At 39.9% G+C, this 21,791-nt stretch overlaps 1 protein-coding gene across 1 annotated transcript; it reads left to right on the forward strand.

Moving 5' to 3' along the window:
• Positions 1 to 360: 360 nt before the first annotated feature.
• On the forward strand, positions 361 to 18,754 carry LOC122533821 (CHRNA7-FAM7A fusion protein-like). Its single transcript, XM_043663894.1, has 8 exons — positions 361 to 558; positions 1,509 to 1,584; positions 2,705 to 2,899; positions 3,926 to 4,012; positions 4,579 to 4,688; positions 5,218 to 5,326; positions 5,917 to 6,314; positions 7,798 to 18,754. Exons 1-8 carry the CDS (start codon positions 361 to 363, stop codon positions 7,963 to 7,965), a joined length of 1,341 nt encoding a protein of 446 aa, XP_043519829.1. The 3' UTR covers positions 7,966 to 18,754.
• Positions 18,755 to 21,791: the final 3,037 nt, after the last annotated feature.

Genomic DNA, 21,791 nt, shown 5'->3' on the forward strand with positions numbered 1-21,791 from the left:
ATCGCAGTGGCGAAACGAAATTGCCAACTACATCCAGCTAGATCCAGTCCGGGTAATTCAATATTTTAATTTTAGGATACACCTGCGCCGTGAACAAAGGATCGTTAGAGACAAAAGAGTTGAAAACCTTCGTGTCTTGCCGAAAAACTGGACCGGTTAAACACGGTAGAAACACAAATTTTGTGCAGATTTTTAATAAACCGCGCGATTCGTTGATTAATAAACAACAATTTCCGCTTCTTCTTCGCTTTCGACTACGATAAATCAAACGAGATGTTGCGCGAACTTGAAACTTTTAGAAAATCTCTTTGGCAGAAGGCCTCTTGTTTAAAAGGTTCGATCGTAACCCGTTTAACGCTAATGATTGCCGGTTACAGTGCGGACGAAGGGTTCGACGGCACTTACCCAACGAACGTCGTCGTGAAGAACAATGGGACCTGCTTATACGTACCGCCCGGAATATTCAAAAGCACTTGTAAGATAGACATTACCTGGTTCCCCTTTGACGATCAGCGCTGCGAGATGAAATTCGGCTCTTGGACGTACGACGGCTTTCAGGTAAGGAACACCACACCATGATAAACAACGGGTCTCGGTGAATCTAATGTTTTTTTTCTTCGTTTGCTCTGCCTTTCGAAATTCCTTCGATTTCAAGAGAAATGTTCCACGTACTCCATATTGTCTAGTTCTAATTTCCTTTCAACGCCAGTCGATTTATTAAAAATTAATATATCCCGTAGCATTTTAATGTGATTTATTTATTTATTTTTTTAATTTTTCACCTACCCCGCAAAGTTACTTTTATCGGAGACTGCACGTACGATGTACAAATGTGTAATATACAACGAACGGACGGCGTTGTTTGTTAACAGTGAAATGAAATATAAATTGAACGATGAGTAATGCGTGTCGCTACATATAAAGTGTGAACTTTTACAAAATTTGTTCGGAAAGACCTGGGACACCCTGTACACGAAATGATTGAAGTTTAACCTCTTGTGCTGGAATTTTTTTTTGTTCCAAAACTGTAATATTCTCTCAGTTTTTTTAAGTAAAACAAAATAGGCAAAATAAATAATAAATTTATTACTTCTCAATAATTTCCATCCAGTGATATCGTATCGACGAGTTCAAAAAGAAAGCGACGAATTATTGCATACGGTTTGGTCGCTCGTTATGGTCCGCAATCGGTTGCCAGCGCAAGTGCTTAAAGAATCGAAACGTGATGTTTGGAAGGGAGAGGGAAGGTGATCATTTCGAAGAATTAAAATTGATGGATGACTGACAGTTGCGTCAAAATTTGACAATGCACGAGGATTTGTTAGGCAGAAAGAAACAGAATGAGCAGTCGACTTTCTCTTCTCTTTGTAAAGTGCGCACACATGTTAAATGTTAATTTTTAACAGAGCGTCGTCGCATTCTCGAATTGCATTTCCCTGAGACGAGAACTGTTGCGCACTGCGGTCGTAATAACTTTCCTCTAATCGATGGTAATAAATTTCCAACAGTTGGACCTGCAACTGCAAGACGAGGCCGGTGGTGACATCAGCAGTTTCATCACCAACGGCGAGTGGGATCTGTTAGGTGAGTTTTTACAACCCTTATCAGAATTCGTTTCGTCGCACACGGGCGAGCAAACTGCTCGCCCGTGAAAGGCAGTTCCACGGCGATTAGCAATTCTAAAATCCCTAGGCAAGTTCTAGGACATAAAGGAGACCGCGATCAATCGTTTTCATAGGTCGAGACCAGCTGCATCTTACTGCCGGCGAGCTTTATCTAATCCAGATTTTCATCAGTGCTGCACGTGGTTCGAACCTTTTCGAGAGTCTCTCCCCTCCCCCTCTCCGGGTGAAAATTAATTCCCCGAGTCCTTGTTCTTGCTAAAATTTAATTATTCCAATCGCGACCGACTCGAACGAGGATCTCGCTCGAATTACTCCTGAAATTACTTACCGTCGGGTTCATCGTCGATTTTTCAACGCGTTTCATGATGGCGTGTGACGATCAGATGATGCTCTTTTGCAATACGGATTGAAAACCGAACGAAAAATATATTTATATATTTTGAATTTTTGCGAGCGTGACTTTTACTTTACAATCTTTGCGTCTTGCAGACTCATGATTTTCGGTCACACGCGACATTTCATCGATATTTCATCTATTTCCGTGAAGAAATCCGAGAAACGCAAAGTCACGCTCCGCGAGCACATATCGGTACGTACATACACGCCACGCACTCGCGAGCTTATAAAACACAGGCAGAAAGCTTAAAGTATCTCAAGTGATTCGAGCCAGTACAGAATGGAGACTGTGACTGAAGGGACACTCGAAAATGAAATCGAAGAACTCCTTTCCCGCTTGTTGCTCGAAATAATTCAACTGTACGGTGGCATGCACATCGCGTAAAATAGTCGAGTCGTCGCTATCGGGCCAAGCTTTTTATTCCCACGAGCCTTTTCCTTTCCTACGCGAATCCGTCGTCTCTGAATACTTGCCACTTTCACGCTGGTTGCACCATCATCGTCGCATCGACGCTAGCTCTGACGAATCGTTTTTCTTTCGCACATGCAGCAAATTGTTTCGACATATTCGTGAGGGTAGTCTACGAATGAAATTTTGAAAGTGCAATTATCAATTACTCTGCTCGCGTGCCTTTCACGCAGATGTACACTCTGTTTTTTTTCTCTTCTCTTTCGTTTTACAGGTGTGCCCGGTAAAAGGAACGAAATTTATTACAATTGCTGCCCAGAACCGTACATAGATATAACGTTCGTGGTTATCATCAGAAGGCGGACGCTTTATTACTTCTTCAACCTGATCGTGCCGTGTGTCCTGATTGCCAGCATGGCCGTTCTGGGATTCACCTTGCCACCGGATTCCGGCGAGAAACTTTCTCTAGGCAAGTTGGATTGGATAAAACTTCTGCATGCCGGAGGATCAAACAGCAAGATTCTCGGACGTAAAGCAGCTGAACGCACCGAAAATTTTCATTTGTTTTCTGACAATCCTATAATTGTTCTTCTTATTAATTCTCGATCGTCGAACGTGATTAGTAAGAAATCTGACCGGTTATTCTGCGGCGCCGATTGTAGGATCGTGCCGGTGCGTTCCTCGAGTCATTGCATTATTTCGTTACGAGTCCTTGCCGAGATTCCGCTGGCCGCAGACCACTCTCCCCTGGCAAGTTCAAATCGTCCGCTAACATAATTGCAATTCCTAGCAGGCTTTGGAGCACGCTACAACAGCTCACGTGATTAGATTCAGTCGAGTTCTCGCAGCGTATTGAATTGTACGAGAGATTACAGTCGTGTCGATGTCGATCGCAGACATTCATAGGCCAGTGAAATATACTGGAATTTATCGATCGCCGAGCTTTTGTTCCGCCATCGCGGAAACCAAATCATTTTATAAACATAGTCGGCGCCCACCCGTGTTCGAGAATATTCTGGATAAGTTAAAGATTCATTTTGCGCTAATTAACAAGCGGAAGTGTAGCTACAAGTTACTCACGGGAATTAACTATTGGATCGGAGATTGTACATCCATAGCTAAAAGTTCGTTCCTTAATCGCGTAAAATCCCTTTCGACGCATCGCCTGTGAATAGCGAGTCGATTCGATCTTTCGACTTTCTGTGTTCCATTTACGAGGGTTCAAATGTTTGTCGAGGAAAGAAAAGATATAAAAATAAAGACGAACACGCACATTTCGTACATTAGAATTAATTGTTCAATTTACTAAGCATCTAGCGTCACGATAATAGACAAGTTGCAAAAGTAGAAAAGTAGAAAAATATCTACTTCGCAATACCTCTCGAACATCGATAATAACTGTTAACGTTCCAGCCTTCAGTTGTGGATTAATCTCGTTTGGCTACCGAGTTACTTTATGCTGATAATTAATTGCTCGAACGAATCTCGTTTGCAGGGGTAACCATTCTTTTGTCCCTTACTGTGTTCCTGAATATGGTGGCCGAGACAATGCCAGCGACTTCGGACGCCGTGCCTCTTCTGGGTAAGTCCGTTAATTTTGCTTTTATCGGTTTTTATCCGTCAGAGTCTGGTTTTTTCTGAGGAGATAAATAATGGCGCGAAACCTTGATTGTCTTGAATCAATTTTGATGCCCAAGAAACTAAGATATTCGTCACAGAGAATATTCGTCTCGTAAACCTGTTTGCGCAAGATCGAAGGGCTTGGATCACACCTATATCTGATCGGTACTTTGTATTCGTGATATAAACAGTGATGCTTATTGTGTACAGTCCTTTATCCTCGACTGAAGATATTATTGCATCCAGAACTATTCTACTGGTACAGTAGTAACAGATCGTACAGATCAGACGCGGAGTTGGAATAACAAACGTCCATTGACATCTTGATTAGGAATACCTGAGAAGAGCGTTTCGAAGTTATGGTTGATATTTCAATCGAGAGATCACAATATCGAGCACAATTCACAATTTTGACGTAACATAGAATATAAACGTTGCTTACAACGATGCCCAATTTCTGAGTTCACTAGACTGTTTTAGACATGTCACGTTGGCTATGTTTTCTTGAACTTTTAAATATTTTCACAGGGACGTACTTCAACTGTATTATGTTTATGGTGGCCAGCAGTGTTGTCAGCACCATTCTTATTTTAAATTATCATCATCGGAACTCTGACACTCACGAAATGTCCGAATGGGTAAGCAAATCATTCTAAAAAATAATTACCAAGGTATCTTGCTAAGAAACCTGTTATTAAACTTTCGAGGCATACTACTTGGCATCATGTTATATTTTACGTTGACAATACCTCGTGATTTAGCATTTAATTCTTTTTCTTCCAGAAATGATCGTAGAAAAATATTTGTACGTTGTAAGTTTCAATATTTCGTATTATCTGTCGAGTCAGAAAAAAATCGAAGAACTTGCCTCGTCGGAAATATCCGCATTTCAAGTTTACCTTGGCCGTTAACGGGATTCATCCTTTCGAGTGATACTAAGCTTCCACGTTTTGTTATTTACCGCAACCTTGCAGGAAGTTGCGAGATAACGATCACAAGTTGTCGCGAATGATGATTTCCCATCAGCTCGTTAATCAGGATTAATATTTAATATTTCTAAACAATCGTAAAATACAAAAATTCGATAAGAATTGTCAAAGTTCGATCAAAATTACATTCAATTGTATTTCATCGTTATATCATTTATCGTGTATTTCAAACTTTCAGGTGAAAGTGGTATTCCTTTATTGGCTGCCTTGTATACTTCGTATGTCACGACCAACCGATAAAGAAGAGAGGGAGGCGCAAAAGTCTCAAAAACCGTCTCCAGTCACCGGTAATTTAGTGACACGAAAAAGCATCGACACAAGTACTGACAACATTTACTACTATCTACGTGTTTATCAATGTTTCTCTGTGTCATATAATTCACCGATCTCACTATTAAAGTGTGGGCACAAAGCACTTCAAAGCACACCTGACTTACTTAGTATCAATTAATGTATGTGGATACATCACTTGATACGCAAATAGTTGTTTCAAAAAGTAAAATGTTGCCAGAAATTATCTACTGCCCATTTCTCCTTTCTTTTATTTACTCTCCCAACCTTCAGTTTCATCATATACATTTATTAGAACATATATATAATTTTATTAAATTACTTATTCATTTTTCTATATAAAATCAAAGAATTCTTTAAAAAAAATCAATCCTCTAAGTGATGTACATACACTATATTATTGCCTTTTACAAGCTTTTCCTTGTCAAATTGTTTATTTCCCGTGTATCTAGAAAAGTCAACTCTCCTAGTTGTTGTCTTCTTGTTCTTTCCCCATTTTATGGTTACATCTCATTGCGAGTACGAGGAAAATTTCAGTTTCCAGACAGTTGCCCCTACTTAATAACGTGATAATTTGTCGAAACAGGTGCTAGCAAAAGTCACGGTGACCTGGAGCTTCGTCAGAGGAGCAGCAAGTCCCTCCTAGCGAATGTCCTGGATCTCGAGGACAACGCTCTGGCGTCACACAATAATCTCCTGAATAACGTGTACAGTACCCCTGGTCCTCACCATCATACGATGGGTCACGGGCACAGTCACATTCACACGACGCCTCATCATCATCACAGCCACGCTGCAACGCCGCATCATCAACACTCGACGCCATTGGCACACTCCTCTTATCCGGCGGCGCTTCAGATTGGTCACACGCCGCATCATCATCCGCATCCACCAGATACGCCAGGCCCTCAGGTCGAAACGATACTGCAAAACGCGTGTTTCTGTGCCCGAAACGAACTCATTATGATCCTCAAAGAAATTAAGGTACACTCTCCCCTTCTATCAGTCGTAGTATGACATTTTCAGGCGCTTGCTACGCATTCCAACGATCCAATTTTCTTTCAAAGTTGTACTTTGCCGCGCTTATCGATGCTTTTAGTTTAAAGCGCGGAGTTTAAAACGAATTAGAAGCTCGCCACGCGTGCCGCTAATTCGGGTCTCTCTTTTATTAAAACAAGAGCGTCTACTTACTGCACTCTCAAGCACCGTCAACGTTTGCAAACTCGGGAGCCTTTTATTTGCTGCATTTTATTTTCAATAGAAAGAAGTGCCGCACGGTTAATAACAACGAGAATGACAATTAACGGGGGTCCTCGTGAAATATACACGACGGCTAATTACCAAGTGTACACTCATTTTCATTTGCCCGTAAGTGCAGAAACTTTTCGTGTAAAGTCGCGCGTGTAGTGTATGTATAATACCGGAACTCGTACGAGGCGAGGTCTGCTGACGAACGTGAAACCATTCTCTGTTGTATGACTGTTTGTGCAGGATTATTAAAGCCCGTCTATTTCTCGAGTCTCAGAACTAACACGAGAAAGTTCAACACTCGAAACCTATCGGTGTTCGTAATTATGAACCGAATATTTGATGGAAACTTCAGTTCGATTGCGGCCCCGTGATTCACATAATTCTAGACAATCGCGCGTGGCCATTCGTGTGTTTCGTCGACAAGTTTCTATTCTTTATTTTGTTCCTCGAGAGAAACGTTAAGGAATACTTCTTTTCAAATTGATTGATCTTTTAGCGCTCGTAGGATTTATGATGCATGTATATTCGATTTGAGACGTGATTACTCGTACCTGCACCAAGTAAATAAATTGGTCTCAGATGAGAGATTACGAAGTCACAGAGCGATCAAAGTTGAGGAGAGAGACTGCGTTATGGGATAAATTAGGACTTTGAATGTATGTTGTGTTATCGTGCTTTATATTAATGCATTCAACGGGATAACGAGTGTGACCGACGTAATTTCGAAACGGATCCGCGAAGTTTTCAATTGTACGCTAATATTTCAGGGAGCAAGCGCAGGGAGAAAAAGATGCGACTTTGAAGGTTGATGCATTAATAATTTGTTTTCGTTTTAAAGCACAAGTTCGTCATCTATGAAATATTCATAGATGAACGTCTTTTATTTATCGAGGGACGTTGCAACGTGCGAATTCATTTTTACGTAATTTATTATCAGTCTCGCGTTTGTTAATCTCTGCAAAGATATCAACACGGACCGATTCGAATTTCTAATTCGTTCGCCACCAAGAGAGATTAATCGTTGAAAATTCAAATCGATTTGATACTGGTCACCGAATGGTAAATAATAATCATCGATTGCCAACAGATTAAAACCCCTGATTTGACCCACATTCGTTGAAAACCTCCCTCGAACCACAATCAATTTTTGTAGATGAATTTGTATTCCTCGAGAAGGAGGTGCAATCGTATATCAACGCACGACTCCCTGTTTCAGATAATCACGGATCAGCTGAAGAGCGAGGAGGTGAACACAAAAGTGACGAACGACTGGAAGTTCGCGGCGATGGTGATCGACAGAATGTGCCTAATCATTTTTACTCTGTTCACCATCATCGCAACCATCACCGTCCTACTGTCGGCGCCGCACATCATCGTCACGTGATTTAAAAAAGTACAGACAGCCGACTCAAAACATCGGCGGTCGACGAGGATCGTGCGTTGCGCATCGGTGCGGACGGCGAGGAACGCGAACACGACCACGACGACGATGACTACTACGATGACGACGATGACGACGACGACGACAATGACGATGACGACTATCACGACTTGTTCCATGCTAGGATTACGCGAACAACGTTCACAACGATGTTTCTCCTACGCTTGGATGTCCAACTGATCGGAAGTCGAGCCTCAGAGTCGTGTGTTACGCCTGGTTTCGAGTTTCGGGTGATCCGCACCGTTCATAGGAAGAAAACGATACGAGGACACTAGGCTCTTCCTATTATCTACGATATACGCGCTACATGTATATATCTACGTATTTATATATCGTACATATATATATATATATACGTACCTATATATACATCTCGTCAGGTGGTTCATTCGAAGTGGACGCCTTAGCGAGAGACACGTTGAAAATGCGCCTACACAGGCGCGTTAAAGGGACACTGACATGCGTGCGTGCGCGCGCGCGCGGCGCTCCTACACGTACACGCGAACCGCATACGAACACGTTGGCCACGCCGAGGTATGTGCATCCCTGGCATTTGTTGTACAACGATAGGAGTGGAACGCGGACATTCGAGAGCTTCGAGTTCCTTTCGGTTCGAGTTGACGCGATTTTTCGCGGGGAAAAAAAATTGTGTATTTTTGCGACGCGGCGACGGGGGTAAACCCGCCGCGCCGCGCCGCGCCGGCGCAGCGAATGCAGTCTACATTTTCTCTCATATTTTTGTCCTTAGTTTTGTAATTTTCATCCAACCTTGGATTCATGTTCGATTCGTACATATACTATATATATACGTATATTCAATTTTCCCTATTATTAAAGATTACCGTCTTCGGTTAAGCTGTCGTTATTTCGATATCCATTTCTTGCCGCTCTGAAAGTAGAATGGCCCACAAAATGGACGAAAAAAAAACCAAGAAGAAAAATTGTCCCTAGTTCGAGTACCAATTTCAAGCGAAAGAGATTGCCATTTATTTCATCGCATCGTCGAAACGGTTCTGTTCTTTGACACAACTGTTTTTCTCAAAATCGCGCGACGAACTGTTTGAGGGTAAAATTTGAATGAAAACGCGCTCGTCTTTGAAACACGCTTCAGCAATCGTTGCATGGGATGCAAATAAATCTGCGTATACGCGCGTGAAACGAACATGCTTACACATACACGCACATGTACACGCAATACATACGCAAGAGACAGAATATAAAAACATAGAGCACCGTCAAAGCGTTTGAATTTGTTAAAGAGTAAATCGAGTTGCCCGGTACGGTCCACGACCACGAAACGATTTTTCGTTTGATTCTCGTATGACCGTACCGGAATGTCATGGAAATACGAGTGACAGGGAGAGAAAGAGAGAGTGAGAGAGGGAAATTGAGAAAAAGAGAGTGAGAGTGAGAGAGAGGGGGGAGGGAGAGAGAGAGAGAGAGAGAGAGAAACACAAATGAAAGAAATAAAGGCTAAAGAAGGGTGTACTGCTCCTTTTGTTGTAATTGAAAGAGAGAGAGAAAGAACGAGATAAGGTAAAAAGAAGGAAATAGACGAACGAGAATACACGATTAAAAGCAAAGCGCACACGTTAATATTCTGAAAAACTAAAAAACCAACAAAAAAAGGTAAAAAAAAAAAAGAGAATAATAAGTAAAAATAATAACTACACACAATGAACTGCCAAGATGTTTCAAAACAATGCCAGTGAATTTTATTATCCGTATCACTAGTAAGTAAAATCGACGACAACTTAAATAAAACGGGGGATTTATACTATGATTATAAGGTGGCGTGCGACAGCGCGGCGTTTAAAGCAAAAGAAAAAAAATAAAATAAAATACTGTTCTTTGTTAGCTCCTAAGAGAAATCCGGCGTAAGCGGAAAGGGAGAGAGAAAGAAAGAGAAAGAGAGAAAGGGAGAGAGTGAGCGAGAGGAAGAGAGAGAGAGAGAGAGAGAAAGAATGATAACATTGCGGGCATATGAATGACATCAGATAAAGTAATGACGATGATGACGATTGACTTTTACAATTAGCGCAGCATCTTTCTTCATTTTTCGCGTTTCTTTCCCTTTTTATCAGCGGACATCGTTGTCCCTCTTGTCTACACGCTTGTACAAGCGCGTGCACACACACACACACACATATACACACACGCTCTCTCTCACCAATACATCGACACTTACACACACATCACACGCGTTGAATCTTACACAACCACCCTCACACGTCTTACACATCTTACTAACGTTAACACGAGACGAACATACGTTCACAAGCAAAAACTTTTTCGATCTAACGTTCCAGAGGGTCAGGATTTTGCATCGTCGAGACTCTCGCGAGACTTGTTCGTTGAACTTGAGTTTCGCCAGCCCGGGAAGCCAAGCGTTCTCCTGTCAGAATCGGATCCGCGACTCGCGACACACGATTCGAAAGCAACTCCAAGCTGGTTGGTTAACTTGTACGTTAATTTCTTTTTTTTTTTTTTTTTTTTTTAAGCCGAGTCGCCCTCGAAAGAAGCGAATCCGGTTCCAGGTGCTGTTTTCTTCCGTTCAGAACTGAACGCGGAGTCTCCTCGAACGATCGCGCAATCGTCTGATCCTTGAAAATAATCTCTTGCTCTTCGACCGCACGCTATTCGCCCTAAATGGCCAAAGCAACACAACATTTGCAGTTTCGTCTGTGAAGGTACCTACCCCCACGTCGGATTATCCGTCAACGGACGCACGACAGTTCCGATCTGATTTTTGCTGTTTTTCGCTGCAAAGTGGAATTCCTTTCCTACAAAAATATAACATTGCGATAATAATAACGTTCGGAGAAATTGACAGTTGAGAAGAATAATTGAAAAATTATTGTTGTCCAATGCGTATCGAAACCTACGATATGATCAAGGGAAAGATATTTTGGTTCTATCTATCTATATATATATATATATATATATATATATAAACGAACGAATTAATCTCGTTAATTGCATTAATATGCGTTAATTAGGAATTGCGCTTGATGAAATTTCCTATCGAACGTCGCGCTTCGTTTCATTTCGTAGCGAATTCGTTTGTTTCCGAAACGATAGGATGACGAAACCTGATTTTACCAATGCCTGGTACATATTTTTCGGAACTGAAGCTATTTCGCCAGTAACTGACCAATAAGTTGGCTAATAAACGCGCGTTCGTCGTTCGTCCGTGGTCCGAGCGTCTCGTCGGCGAATTTCCCCGCTGGCCTCGAGTCTAGAAACAGGAAACATTTTAGTCAATATATATACGAATGCTCAGTACTTGATACGATATTCCATTTAATACTTCAACTCGGTGGCAAGGCTCGGGATTCGAGATTCGTGGACGCTCAGACAAACGAACGAACGAACGAATGTTTGCTGGGAAACAGGATTTCCTTTGCGAGCTCCAAGAGTCAGTCGTTTCCGTTGTTCTTCAAGCAAACGCTTAGGTTTCACGCTTCGTTACCTCGTTGATTTCAATAACTCGACAACTTTCTTTCACTATCTAGCTTACACTGGAACAACGTGGTGCTATAGATCTGTTGTATAACCAAACCTCATTACAGTTCGTTACGTTACGCTGCGTTATGCTATTGACATTGTGTACAGCTTGTTTACCATGCAGTCCTTTTTATACGTAATAAATAAATAAGTAAGTAAGTAAGTAAGTGAGTAAGTGAGTAAGTAAGTAAATAAATAAATAAGAATAAGTAAGTAACTAAGTAAGTATACAAGTAAGTAAACAAGCGTAAGTAATAAGTGATACTCCTCGAGATATTGGAAAGTTAGTTTTGTTATTTTCTCTGAAAAATTGACACTAACGCGAATTATAGATGACGTTGTTTTACAAAAAAGAAATCGACGTTGTTCCAATGTGACAGATGGCCAATTAGCAGCGCACTGTCTATGCATACTTAGCCTAGCCATATAACACACGCACCACGACACAAGTTTCCACGACTTCGTGTGGTCAAAACGCTCGGTTAAAAGCAATCTTTAGACACAGGAAAATTTAATCGTAACTTCCCCAGTGTTTAACACGAGCACGAGGCACGTTGAAAGAACCAACCTTTAGCTCCCTTAGAGCAACGTAATTTATTCCTCTCGCGAAACACAACAGAAAATTGAAGCTCAAAAATCTAAAAAGAAAAAAGAAAAAAAAAAGAAAGAAAGAACAGAATTGAAGGAGACGCGCATTCTTGGTTGACTGTGTTAATCAAACAGAAACTGAATAAATATTTGACAATTAAATTAAATTAAACGAGGAAGCTTGTTATCGCAAGTAAAAAAAGAAGGGAGAAAATAGAAAAAAAAAGGGAGAAACATCGGAATCTCGTTAACGGATAGTCACGCAGACGGGTTTTGTTAAACGTATAGTAAAACGAAAACGAGAAAAAAGAAAACAAAACGAAAAAAAAAAACTATAGCACGTTTTTGGCCATTGGCATCGACGCGACAACCAATCATGTTATCTTTTAAATACTATTATAACGGTTACGAAATGATAATTAAAAAAAAAAAAAAAACGTTGTTAATGATGTTAAAGGAACGATTTAAAACGAAAAATAATAATAATAATAATAATAATACGTAGAGGATATAAACTATAATCGATCACGCTTCGATTGGTGGAATAACCATTCTCGATCTTTTAAATCAACTAACTAATTAAACTAATGAATTTAAATTTAAAGCACTTAATGGTTCGCGCCGGAGGGTTTCGTTAGAATACAATATTACGTAGGGAAGACAAAAAGAAACATGTTATAAAAAGAAAAAAAAGACACAGGTTATTTCAAGTGAGTGTCGTTAGCGAAGCAAAAGAATCGCGGAAAAGATGGCATTAACAATCGGAGTTCGGCATGTAAATGCAAACGATGTCGATTTGAACTGAAAAAAATATGAAACGAAATAAAAAATAAACAAAAATAAACAAAAACGAAATAAATACAAACAAAAAAAAAAAAAGAAAGAAAGAAAGAAAGAATGGAAGAAAAGAACAGAAAAGAAGAAAACGTAATAATAACGACCGATACGATAAACTATCTTGTTTAAATACGCCACGGATACGGAAACGATGATTTCGTTTCGCGATGGAAGAATCCTCCCTCCAACAGCGTTTCCTTTTTCTTAGCGACAATTGCAAAATCAAAGGATGCCCAATCGCTGAACGAAACGCGACCGTCCGTGGTTGTTAATTCCTGTTTCTTTTCCGCAACCACGTTTGCTGTAGTTCAAGTTGGTGGAAAGAGTCGCATGGCGACAACTTATCGTTAAAACGCGACCGATTCGAGCCAGTTCGTCGGCCAATTTGACTGGCCTTTTCGAAGCAACATTCGAGAATTCATCTTCAACGCCGTGTATATCGAGATCATTCAATTCGAAACCTATATCCAGCGTCTAGAAATCGATATCGACAGCGTCAGATTGTACTTGAAAATACAAAAGAATTGATTCCCATAGCTTTTTTGGTCAAACGCCAGTTCCGAGTTCGGAGATTATTGTAACTTTGTCAGTTATAGCGTGTAACGAGATTTTTGTCGAGCAAATTGTTTCCGCGCAGCGACGGGGCTGAAATTACTATTAAAAAAANAAAAAAAAAAAAAAAAAAAAAAAAAAAAAAGAACTGCGTAGGAGGAAAGAGCATTATCCGTTTTATAATTAAAATTATAATTTGTTTTACGAGCGTTAACATCAAAGTTTATGCGTGGACGTGTACCATTTATAGCCAGCTGGGAAAGCTGCCGTAAAAATTGGTTGAAAATGAAGCAATTCAGCGGACAATATCGTTGGATAAGTTAATCAAATTGGCCTGCGAACGGATCGGATTCGTTTCACGTCGCGAGCCGCGTCGAACGACGCTTCCACTTTTAATCGTATTTAAACGCGTTAACGTTAAGCGAGCAAACGCTGATTGTTAACGGAGAATTAACATCCAGCCTCTCGATATTACTCGTTATTGATTAGTTCTTACGCGAGCGTGAAAAAAAAAGAAGAAGAAGAAGAAGAAGAAGAAGAAATAATAATTATAATGATAAAACTATTCGGGAATATAATCGTATAACGTAATAGACACGCCGAATTCGTCGCGTGCTGCGAAATCTTGCGATTAGTTAGTTAGATTATTTAATCTAACGGGCGACTGGTGGTCGATACCAAAAGAGAGGAAGAAGGAAATGTTATAATACGTGTGTGTACGTAGACTTTCTCGCGGAGGAGAACGGCTGAGAAGAAGGGGGGAGGGAACGCAGCCCGCATTTAAAAGAAGTTGCAACGTTCTAGCGAAGAGAAGTAAAAAAAAATAAAATAAAATAAAATAAAATAATTTAAAAATTAAAAGCGATAATTGCTGTTCGATAATTAAGAATTACTTGTTCTGTGAAAAAGAAAAAAAAAATTTACTTGTTATCACATATCGAAGTTAAGTTGGAATTCGAAACCGAGTTGCTCACTGAACAAAAAAAATAAAAAAAAAAAAAAATAAAAAAAAGAAATAAAAAAAAAGAAAAGAAGAGAGGAGAAAACGAAGAAAAAAATAATTAAATGATCCAAAGAGATATACCGAAGAAAAAAAAAAGACGAGAGTGAAAAATAACGAGGAGAAGAAGTATAAACTAAATTCGTTGCTCACGGATGCTCATTTATTGTTTTTATCCAGCGCGGTCCTAACGTTTACGAGACGTCGTAGGCCGGATGCTTAGTGAGAGTAATTAATGTTCGAGTGTACTACTTTCAACTATCACGCTCAACGTTCAAGCATTTAAGCTGTTCACGAGATTCAGGGTCTTAGAGATTAATTACACACAAAAAAACGGTAGAGAAATTATCGAATCGTTAAAAACTAAAAATGAAACAAAACAAACAAAAAAGGAAAAAAAAAAGAAAAGTAACCAAAGAAACGAAAAATTAAGCTAATTCGAATTACAAAGAGAATAAAACAGTAGTAGAGATAAATAGATGTGCAGACATCGGGAAAAGGGAGTGTTTTCGTTCACGTTTCGGGGATCTTTTCGTTTCGATCGTTCTGTTTCGAGGGAAATACAGGAGAAAGAGTACAGAGTATAAGAAAAAAGAAAAAAAAAACGATAAAAATAAGGAAGAAAGATAAAATGATATTTAAGTTCAGACGGATTGTGACGACCCGGTTTTTTCTTCTTCTTTCTATGATAATCGTGTCAATGATTATACCACACGTATCACAGAGTGATTTTAATTGCACGTGCTGCCGAAATGTTTCCACTTTCTTCAACTCGATGAAAGAAAACGAAAGAGAGATAGAGAGAGAGAGAGAGAGATTTTTTCAGAGGAAAAGAATATATCGCGCGACATAAATGTCGAACGCGAGTAAAACCCAAGTACACTTTTACGCGCGTGATCGAGCGATGTCACGGCTATATAAAAAAAAGCGGTTCGTCGTGCTTTTTGAAAAGTCGCTCTTAAAGCCAGACTAGAATCCTGTCTTAAATTTCTGACGAGCATTTTCCCTGATTGAAGTAATACATTTTCTTCCACCTTTGTCCGTTGCGTTCGAAAGATTTCTCTGAATGAATTCAAAGAAAATATCTTCTCCTTCAAGTTTATTCTCGATTCCCTTTAGGAGGGAAAATTTATTCTACTTCATTCTCAAGTTGTTTTTCAAAAGTTTCCCAAAAGTAGAATGAAACGTCAACTTTTCGTCGGCAAGCAATCTGTTTTTTTTTTTTTTTTGGCGAAACAAGTTACGCGATATTTGAAACAATGACATCCTCGTACGTTTGAAAATGATAGGCTTGCAACGAGCCGGGTTTCTGTTTCGAAAATGAATCGAGAAATAGAAGGAGAAAGCAGGGGAGGGAAGGGGGTAAAGGAGGGTAAACGAAAGAAGCGAAATTTACAGAGAAATAACGCAATTTGCGCCTTCTAATTAGAAAAAAAAGAAGAAAGAAGAAAATATATTATATATATACATATATATATATATTATATATCCATACATACCTACATGTTAAACTCAGCTTGTCACACGCGGGTTTGTCATTATAAACTATTAATCTTATAATAATGAAAATTAATAATAACGGTAAAATCACTGGGGTGAAGGGGAGAAACAATGATAATATTAATAATAATAACGTTAGTACTAACACCATTAATACTGGTAACAATAATAATTATAATATATATAAATAAATGATAGCGTAATGGTAACGTATATTAATTCTCCGCCTGTACGAAATGTTGAAGATTTTTTTCTTTCTACGACGTTATTAACGCGTAACTAAGACGACTTCTATGAAGAATCGTTTCCAGTGACGAACAAAACAGAAAAAAAGGGAAAAACTAAAAAATTAAAAAAATGGAGATATTATATATGGTTAACAAGAAATTTAAAGAAAATAAAAAATGCATTAAAGGTTGGTACGCTATTAGAATCATAGTAGCGCATATGTACAGGGTGATGCGATTAACATGTATTCGGACTTTGATACGGCGTGCGATTTTTCGAGTGTCTTCGGGTATATGCGAATGATGCAGTTGAGAATTAAAAAAAAAAGAAAAAAAAAAGAAGAAGAAGAAAGAAACAAATATCTCGAGATAAAAAAAAAAAAAACGAAAAAAAGTAAACGTAGAGTACGAAACGGTACGATGTTAAATTTAGAAAGGGGCTAACCTTCGTCGATCGTTTTTGCGCCTTTTCTTTTCAACAATAAATTACGATAGCAATATAAAATTCGGCGCGATGTAAAAGACTTGTTTCAAAGCTAACATATTATTGGTTGTTATAATGCAGATTAGACTGAACGAACTTGGCTCTTGGTAATTAAATCAGACCGAATTCGATTCGATTGGAATCTTTGGATTGGCTGATGAAGGATCGATTTCTACGTTGCTTTGAGGTTAAAGAGGGAAACGTCACCTCCACGTTGTGAAAGTTTCTTCCAAGATCCAAGTACGTATATTCCTGCGTCAACGTTGCCTTAACCACGAAAAAAGAAAAAAAAAAAAACCTTTGAAAGATGAACTCGATCGTCTGAAAGAAACGCCGCTTTCCGAACAATGGTTCAATTACAGTCAACACTCGAAACGTCAGTTAGACGTCGGATGCAAGTTTCGTCGACGAGCAGCCCCTTTCGGATCGTTTTACTTGGAAAATAAGAAAAAAAAAAAAAATGGGAGGGGGGAGGGGAGAGAAACGGGGAGATGAAAGAAAAGAAATGAAAATCGAAAAGGGAGCGAGAAGTCAGTTTCATCGGCCATGGGAGACCTTCCCTCCCCTCCGTACGTTGTAGTCTTTTACTCGACTCGATTTAATTAAATCCAAGCATTTTAAGGAACTTATTAAGGTAACCGATTAGAAATAAAACTGACAAGATTGCTCATCGAGACACCGTGTCGTTTATGTGTCACAAAGACAATCCCCTCGGAACTTCAAAAGCGGACGACGAAAATTGTTGAGAAGTTTGTTGAGAAAAAAAAAAAAGAAAAAAAGAAAAACGAACATTTTTCTTCCCTCTCGATGTATAATATACTACCTCTACTAACACTACGATAACCGAGATATCGATAACTGTTTTTAGATAAAATTAAAGAAATAAAAGAGAGAGAGAGAGAGAGAGAGAGATCTTAATCGTTGCGAACGGCGCGAGAGAAACGCCGATTTACTTAGCCAAGATAAAACGAGAGAGAGAGAGAGAGAGAGAGAGAGAGAAGAAAAAAAAGATAAAAGATGACGACTGTAGTCTGAGCGTAATTTTAACGTGTAAGGTCTATTATACTAATAGCACGTCAAAGTCTTCCGCAATTAGTCTCCAAACAAGTAGTTACAAGACACACGAGAAAAACGATGATGCCAAGGCGCGCCAGACGACATCATTTTTCTTTTTGCATCACTTTGTCTCCTTCTTTCCTCCTTTTCTCCTCTTTTTCTACGATCAACGACGTTCGCTACCAACCAACTGTCGTTCCTCGTCTCAAGAAAGATGTCTGGTGATAGATGTTCGAAACGTACTCACGTCGAATGTCGCTCCTGAATGCAAAGCGCCCCTCTGACGCCCCTCGGTTCCCTCGAACGATTATTAAAACGGAGTCCAGGGTTTCATCGATCGGCCGATTGTGATTTAATTAAGGGAAACTTAATGAAACGATGGTTTCTCTCGATGGAAGAGTGGCGTGCAACTCTTTCCCTTACATTCGAGCACGAAACTGTGAAAGTACTGTGATTGACGGAGAATCAAAATTGCATTTGTCGAGTTTAAGAGACGCTCGTGTGATTCATTTTTGTACTGAAAATAAGAGAGAGAGAGAGAGAGAGAGACGTCGTTGCAACAAGAAGAAAGAGAGAGAGAGAGAGAGAGAGAGAAAGAGAGAAACGAAACGAAGAAAAAGAAGAAAACGAAGAGAAGAAATCAGAAAACGTTGTCGAAGAAACGTCAAAACGAAATTCTCAGCGATCCTTGTCAAATAAAATTGTGAAACGCGCTTCGTCGTCGTAGATTCCATTACGCTTTGTAAGTAGAAAACGCTTAGAGAGCGAAGAGAGGTGTGTATATTACGCTTTGTAATTACTAATTAAACGAATCATTTCCCGACGCGTTCGTCGCGTTTGTTGCAAACGAAGACACTCGAAAGATCGACGGCTCTTTGTCCCATTTTAACTAGAGGCCGCTCTTTATATGCGTAAAAAGAAAGAAAAAAAGAAAAAAACGAAAAAAAAAAAAAAAACAAGTATACAGCAGGTCAGCCGAAATGAACTATGAACGAAACGAAGAATAACGTTGCGGCGTTGCGCGCTCTCTCGCGCGTGGAGAACGCGCCGTAATTACGAGAAACGCGAAAAGGAGGAGGGTGAAAAATGCGAAACGCAGTCAGCGATTTTCTCGTTTCTGGAACAAAGCGATTGCATTCAACGTCTAGCTGCCGCACTATTCAATCCGAATGGCGTAATTAAGCGAGCCATTTATCGAAACAGGATTTTTCGTACCTCCCCCCACGCGGAACGAAAACGTTTCTCATTACGTTTCGTGAAAAAAAAAAAAAAAATAATACAGAAGCCGCTGTACTTGCTGAACAACGCTTTCATACGTTCAACAATTCTTGTACCTTCTTCTACAAACATATGCGAAGCCTCGTTATTTCTAAACGTGTGCAATTCTCTCTCTCGATTCCGTTTGTTGTCTGCAAACTCGATCTTTGTTTTCTTTCTTTTTTTTTTTTTTTTTCCTTTTTATTTTGTACTTCCGAGAAACGTGTGACAAGCGATCGAAGCCAGCTGAAATTGGCTACGTCGGTACGATTCGAAGAAGAATTTTGTTAAAAAATCTGTTTCCATCATCGGTCGACAGTCGAAAAATCGAGAATTATATTTAAGAATTGTACTCGTTGCCGAGAAATCGGCACCATTCGACCTGCCATTTCGGCTGAACCTCGTGTATACGTATGCAAACGTATAAGCATGTACACGCGACGCATATGTACGTACGTATACTCTCTACAGAGACGCGTATTGCGAGGAAGGTGAGAATGAGAATCGCGGCGAAACGTGTCGATCGAGCGGAAGTCGACGAGAGGCAACGAGCGGAGAAAGATAAAACGCGGATGTAAAAGCTGAACGAACGTTGAATTGTAGTCTCACGTTGTTGCTACTCGTGTCAGCGAAACGATAATCCATGCCGATTTTTCGCGTCGCGCTCGACGTCGTTCGAGGACGACGATGGTTCGATCTCTTCCAGAGGTCAGACGCGTGTAACATATGTATGTACTTGCTATTCCGCGCTCGTGTTCTCAAACTCGAGCTGGATGGAAACATTCAGGAATCGTCGCGTAAAATCTGTGGTCACGTCTTTTCGCTGGAATCGATCGACCTCTTGCCTTTTTCCTTTTTCTCTCTCTCTCTCTTTTTGATTCCGTACTCGTTCACGCGACGCTCTAGGTAAAACCTGCGTGCCTGCGTTTCAGAAAACAGACTATCGAGCATTCTCGGAGACGAAACTTTTTCGAAAATCGTTGCTTGCTCTACGGTACTCTGTTATTTCGCGTGTCGGTGGTGCAGGGTTTGATCGGTTCCTGGATCGTCGAAACGTGACCATCGAGAAAAGGGAGAAAGGAAAAGAAAAGAAAAGAAAAGAAAGGGAGATCGATGACGATTGTGTTGTTACCGATGAGACGTGAAACACGTGGCGTGGAAGAGTTTTCTTTTTTCGCGACTCACTGCCACGGACTTGCTTCATGGCAGCGTGAATTATTATTCAGAATTAGGATAAACGATTAGCGCGGACACGCAATGTTCAAGTGCCAAATTTTTAGCTATCTTTAACATGTAATATATCGCGCCTGTCGTACTTAACAGACGCTTAATTTGCGAGAGAGAGAGAGAGAGAGAGAGAATGAGAGAAAGAGAAAATGAGAGAGAATGAGAGAAAACGCGGATAATGGAAAGAGAGAGAGAGAGAGAATATTTCACGAAAGAGAGAGACTGTTCACACTAGCGAAGTTTAGAGGGATTTGTACAGAATAGATCAAGACTGTTCAAGCAATTCATTGTAAAACAATTGGGACGTTTGGTGGTCGAATCTCGGTATGCTTAATGATTTCAAGGATTGAAATATCCCCGTCACATTTATAAACGTCATACCCAAACGTCACTTTTATTTAGAGTTCTGTTTTAAAAGTGGCGAAGCCATGGAAAGTAAGGATGTTGCTTGTATCGATTTCGAGTTGAAAAATCTCCGTTTCCTTTTTTTTTTTTTTTTATTCGAGAAAAGTGTTCGACAACTGCTCGAATATCCTTGCGAACGTTTTTTGAGGCCACCGCGGAGTTTACGTGTGATTTAACCTTACGTTTAAAAGTTGGATTGAGATTTTTGCAGTCCGTCTTGATTTTCCGGTGGGAAGAGTCACCGAGCGATACTCCCGATACAACAAACAGAGACAGGGAAAGCAGAAACGAGTGAAGAATAAAGAAAGAAACGAAGAAGGGGAATAAATGAAGAAAAGTCACAGCCAGCTGAATTTAAAGTGAAGAACTTTCACGGGGAAGAGACGTTTCGCAGTACTGCCGCGGGAAGCAACAGCGGCTGGCAAAGTGTTTAAAGTCGACTCTCGAATCAATTTTCGATCAGGCAACTTTCGCGTTCTTCGTTCCGAGGAAATCGGGACGATCGGCTTCGAAAAATTCTCACGCTCTCTCGTTGCCGAAAGAAGAGACGAAGAAACGAAAAGGAAGAAAAGACGACGAAAGTCATCCACGTTGGGAGAAAAGTGACGAAGAAGAGGAAAGAGGGTGAATACGAACGACGAATGGGGAGCGAGATCTGAATAAAAGGAGGAGGGGGAAAAAAGAGGAAAAATTAAACGTGCCCTATTAAAAAAAAAAGGAAGAAAGCATAATCTCTGCGCGCGTTAAAAAAAAAAAAAGGTATTTATTGAACGCCAAATATATTCGTAATACCAACATCGAGAGGAACTAAATAACATCTAAACGAAATCAGTAACGAAGTAAATAAACTGAATATTAAACGCTAGCTTGTAATCGATAGAGAACGTAGTGATGTTACTCGGAACAGTAAATTATAGAGGGTGATCCGAAAGAGATAGTCTGCTAGATGTGTTAGGCTCGAACATTTTATCGAGGTCGATTTCTCTCTAAACGAACTAAGAAAGAAGCTAAACGTCTAACTGTCTCGGGATGATTTGTTCAGTTTAACGAAGCTGAAAGGAAAGTAGCGAAAAGAAAGGTAAACATTGACGTAGTTGAAGGACTTGATCAGAATTTGAACTCGAGTCGA

The sequence above is a fragment of the Frieseomelitta varia genome, unplaced genomic scaffold, assembly GCF_011392965.1.
Source record: "Frieseomelitta varia isolate USP_RPSP 00005682 unplaced genomic scaffold, Fvar_1.2 scaffold_555, whole genome shotgun sequence".
NCBI lineage: Eukaryota > Metazoa > Arthropoda > Insecta > Hymenoptera > Apidae > Frieseomelitta > Frieseomelitta varia.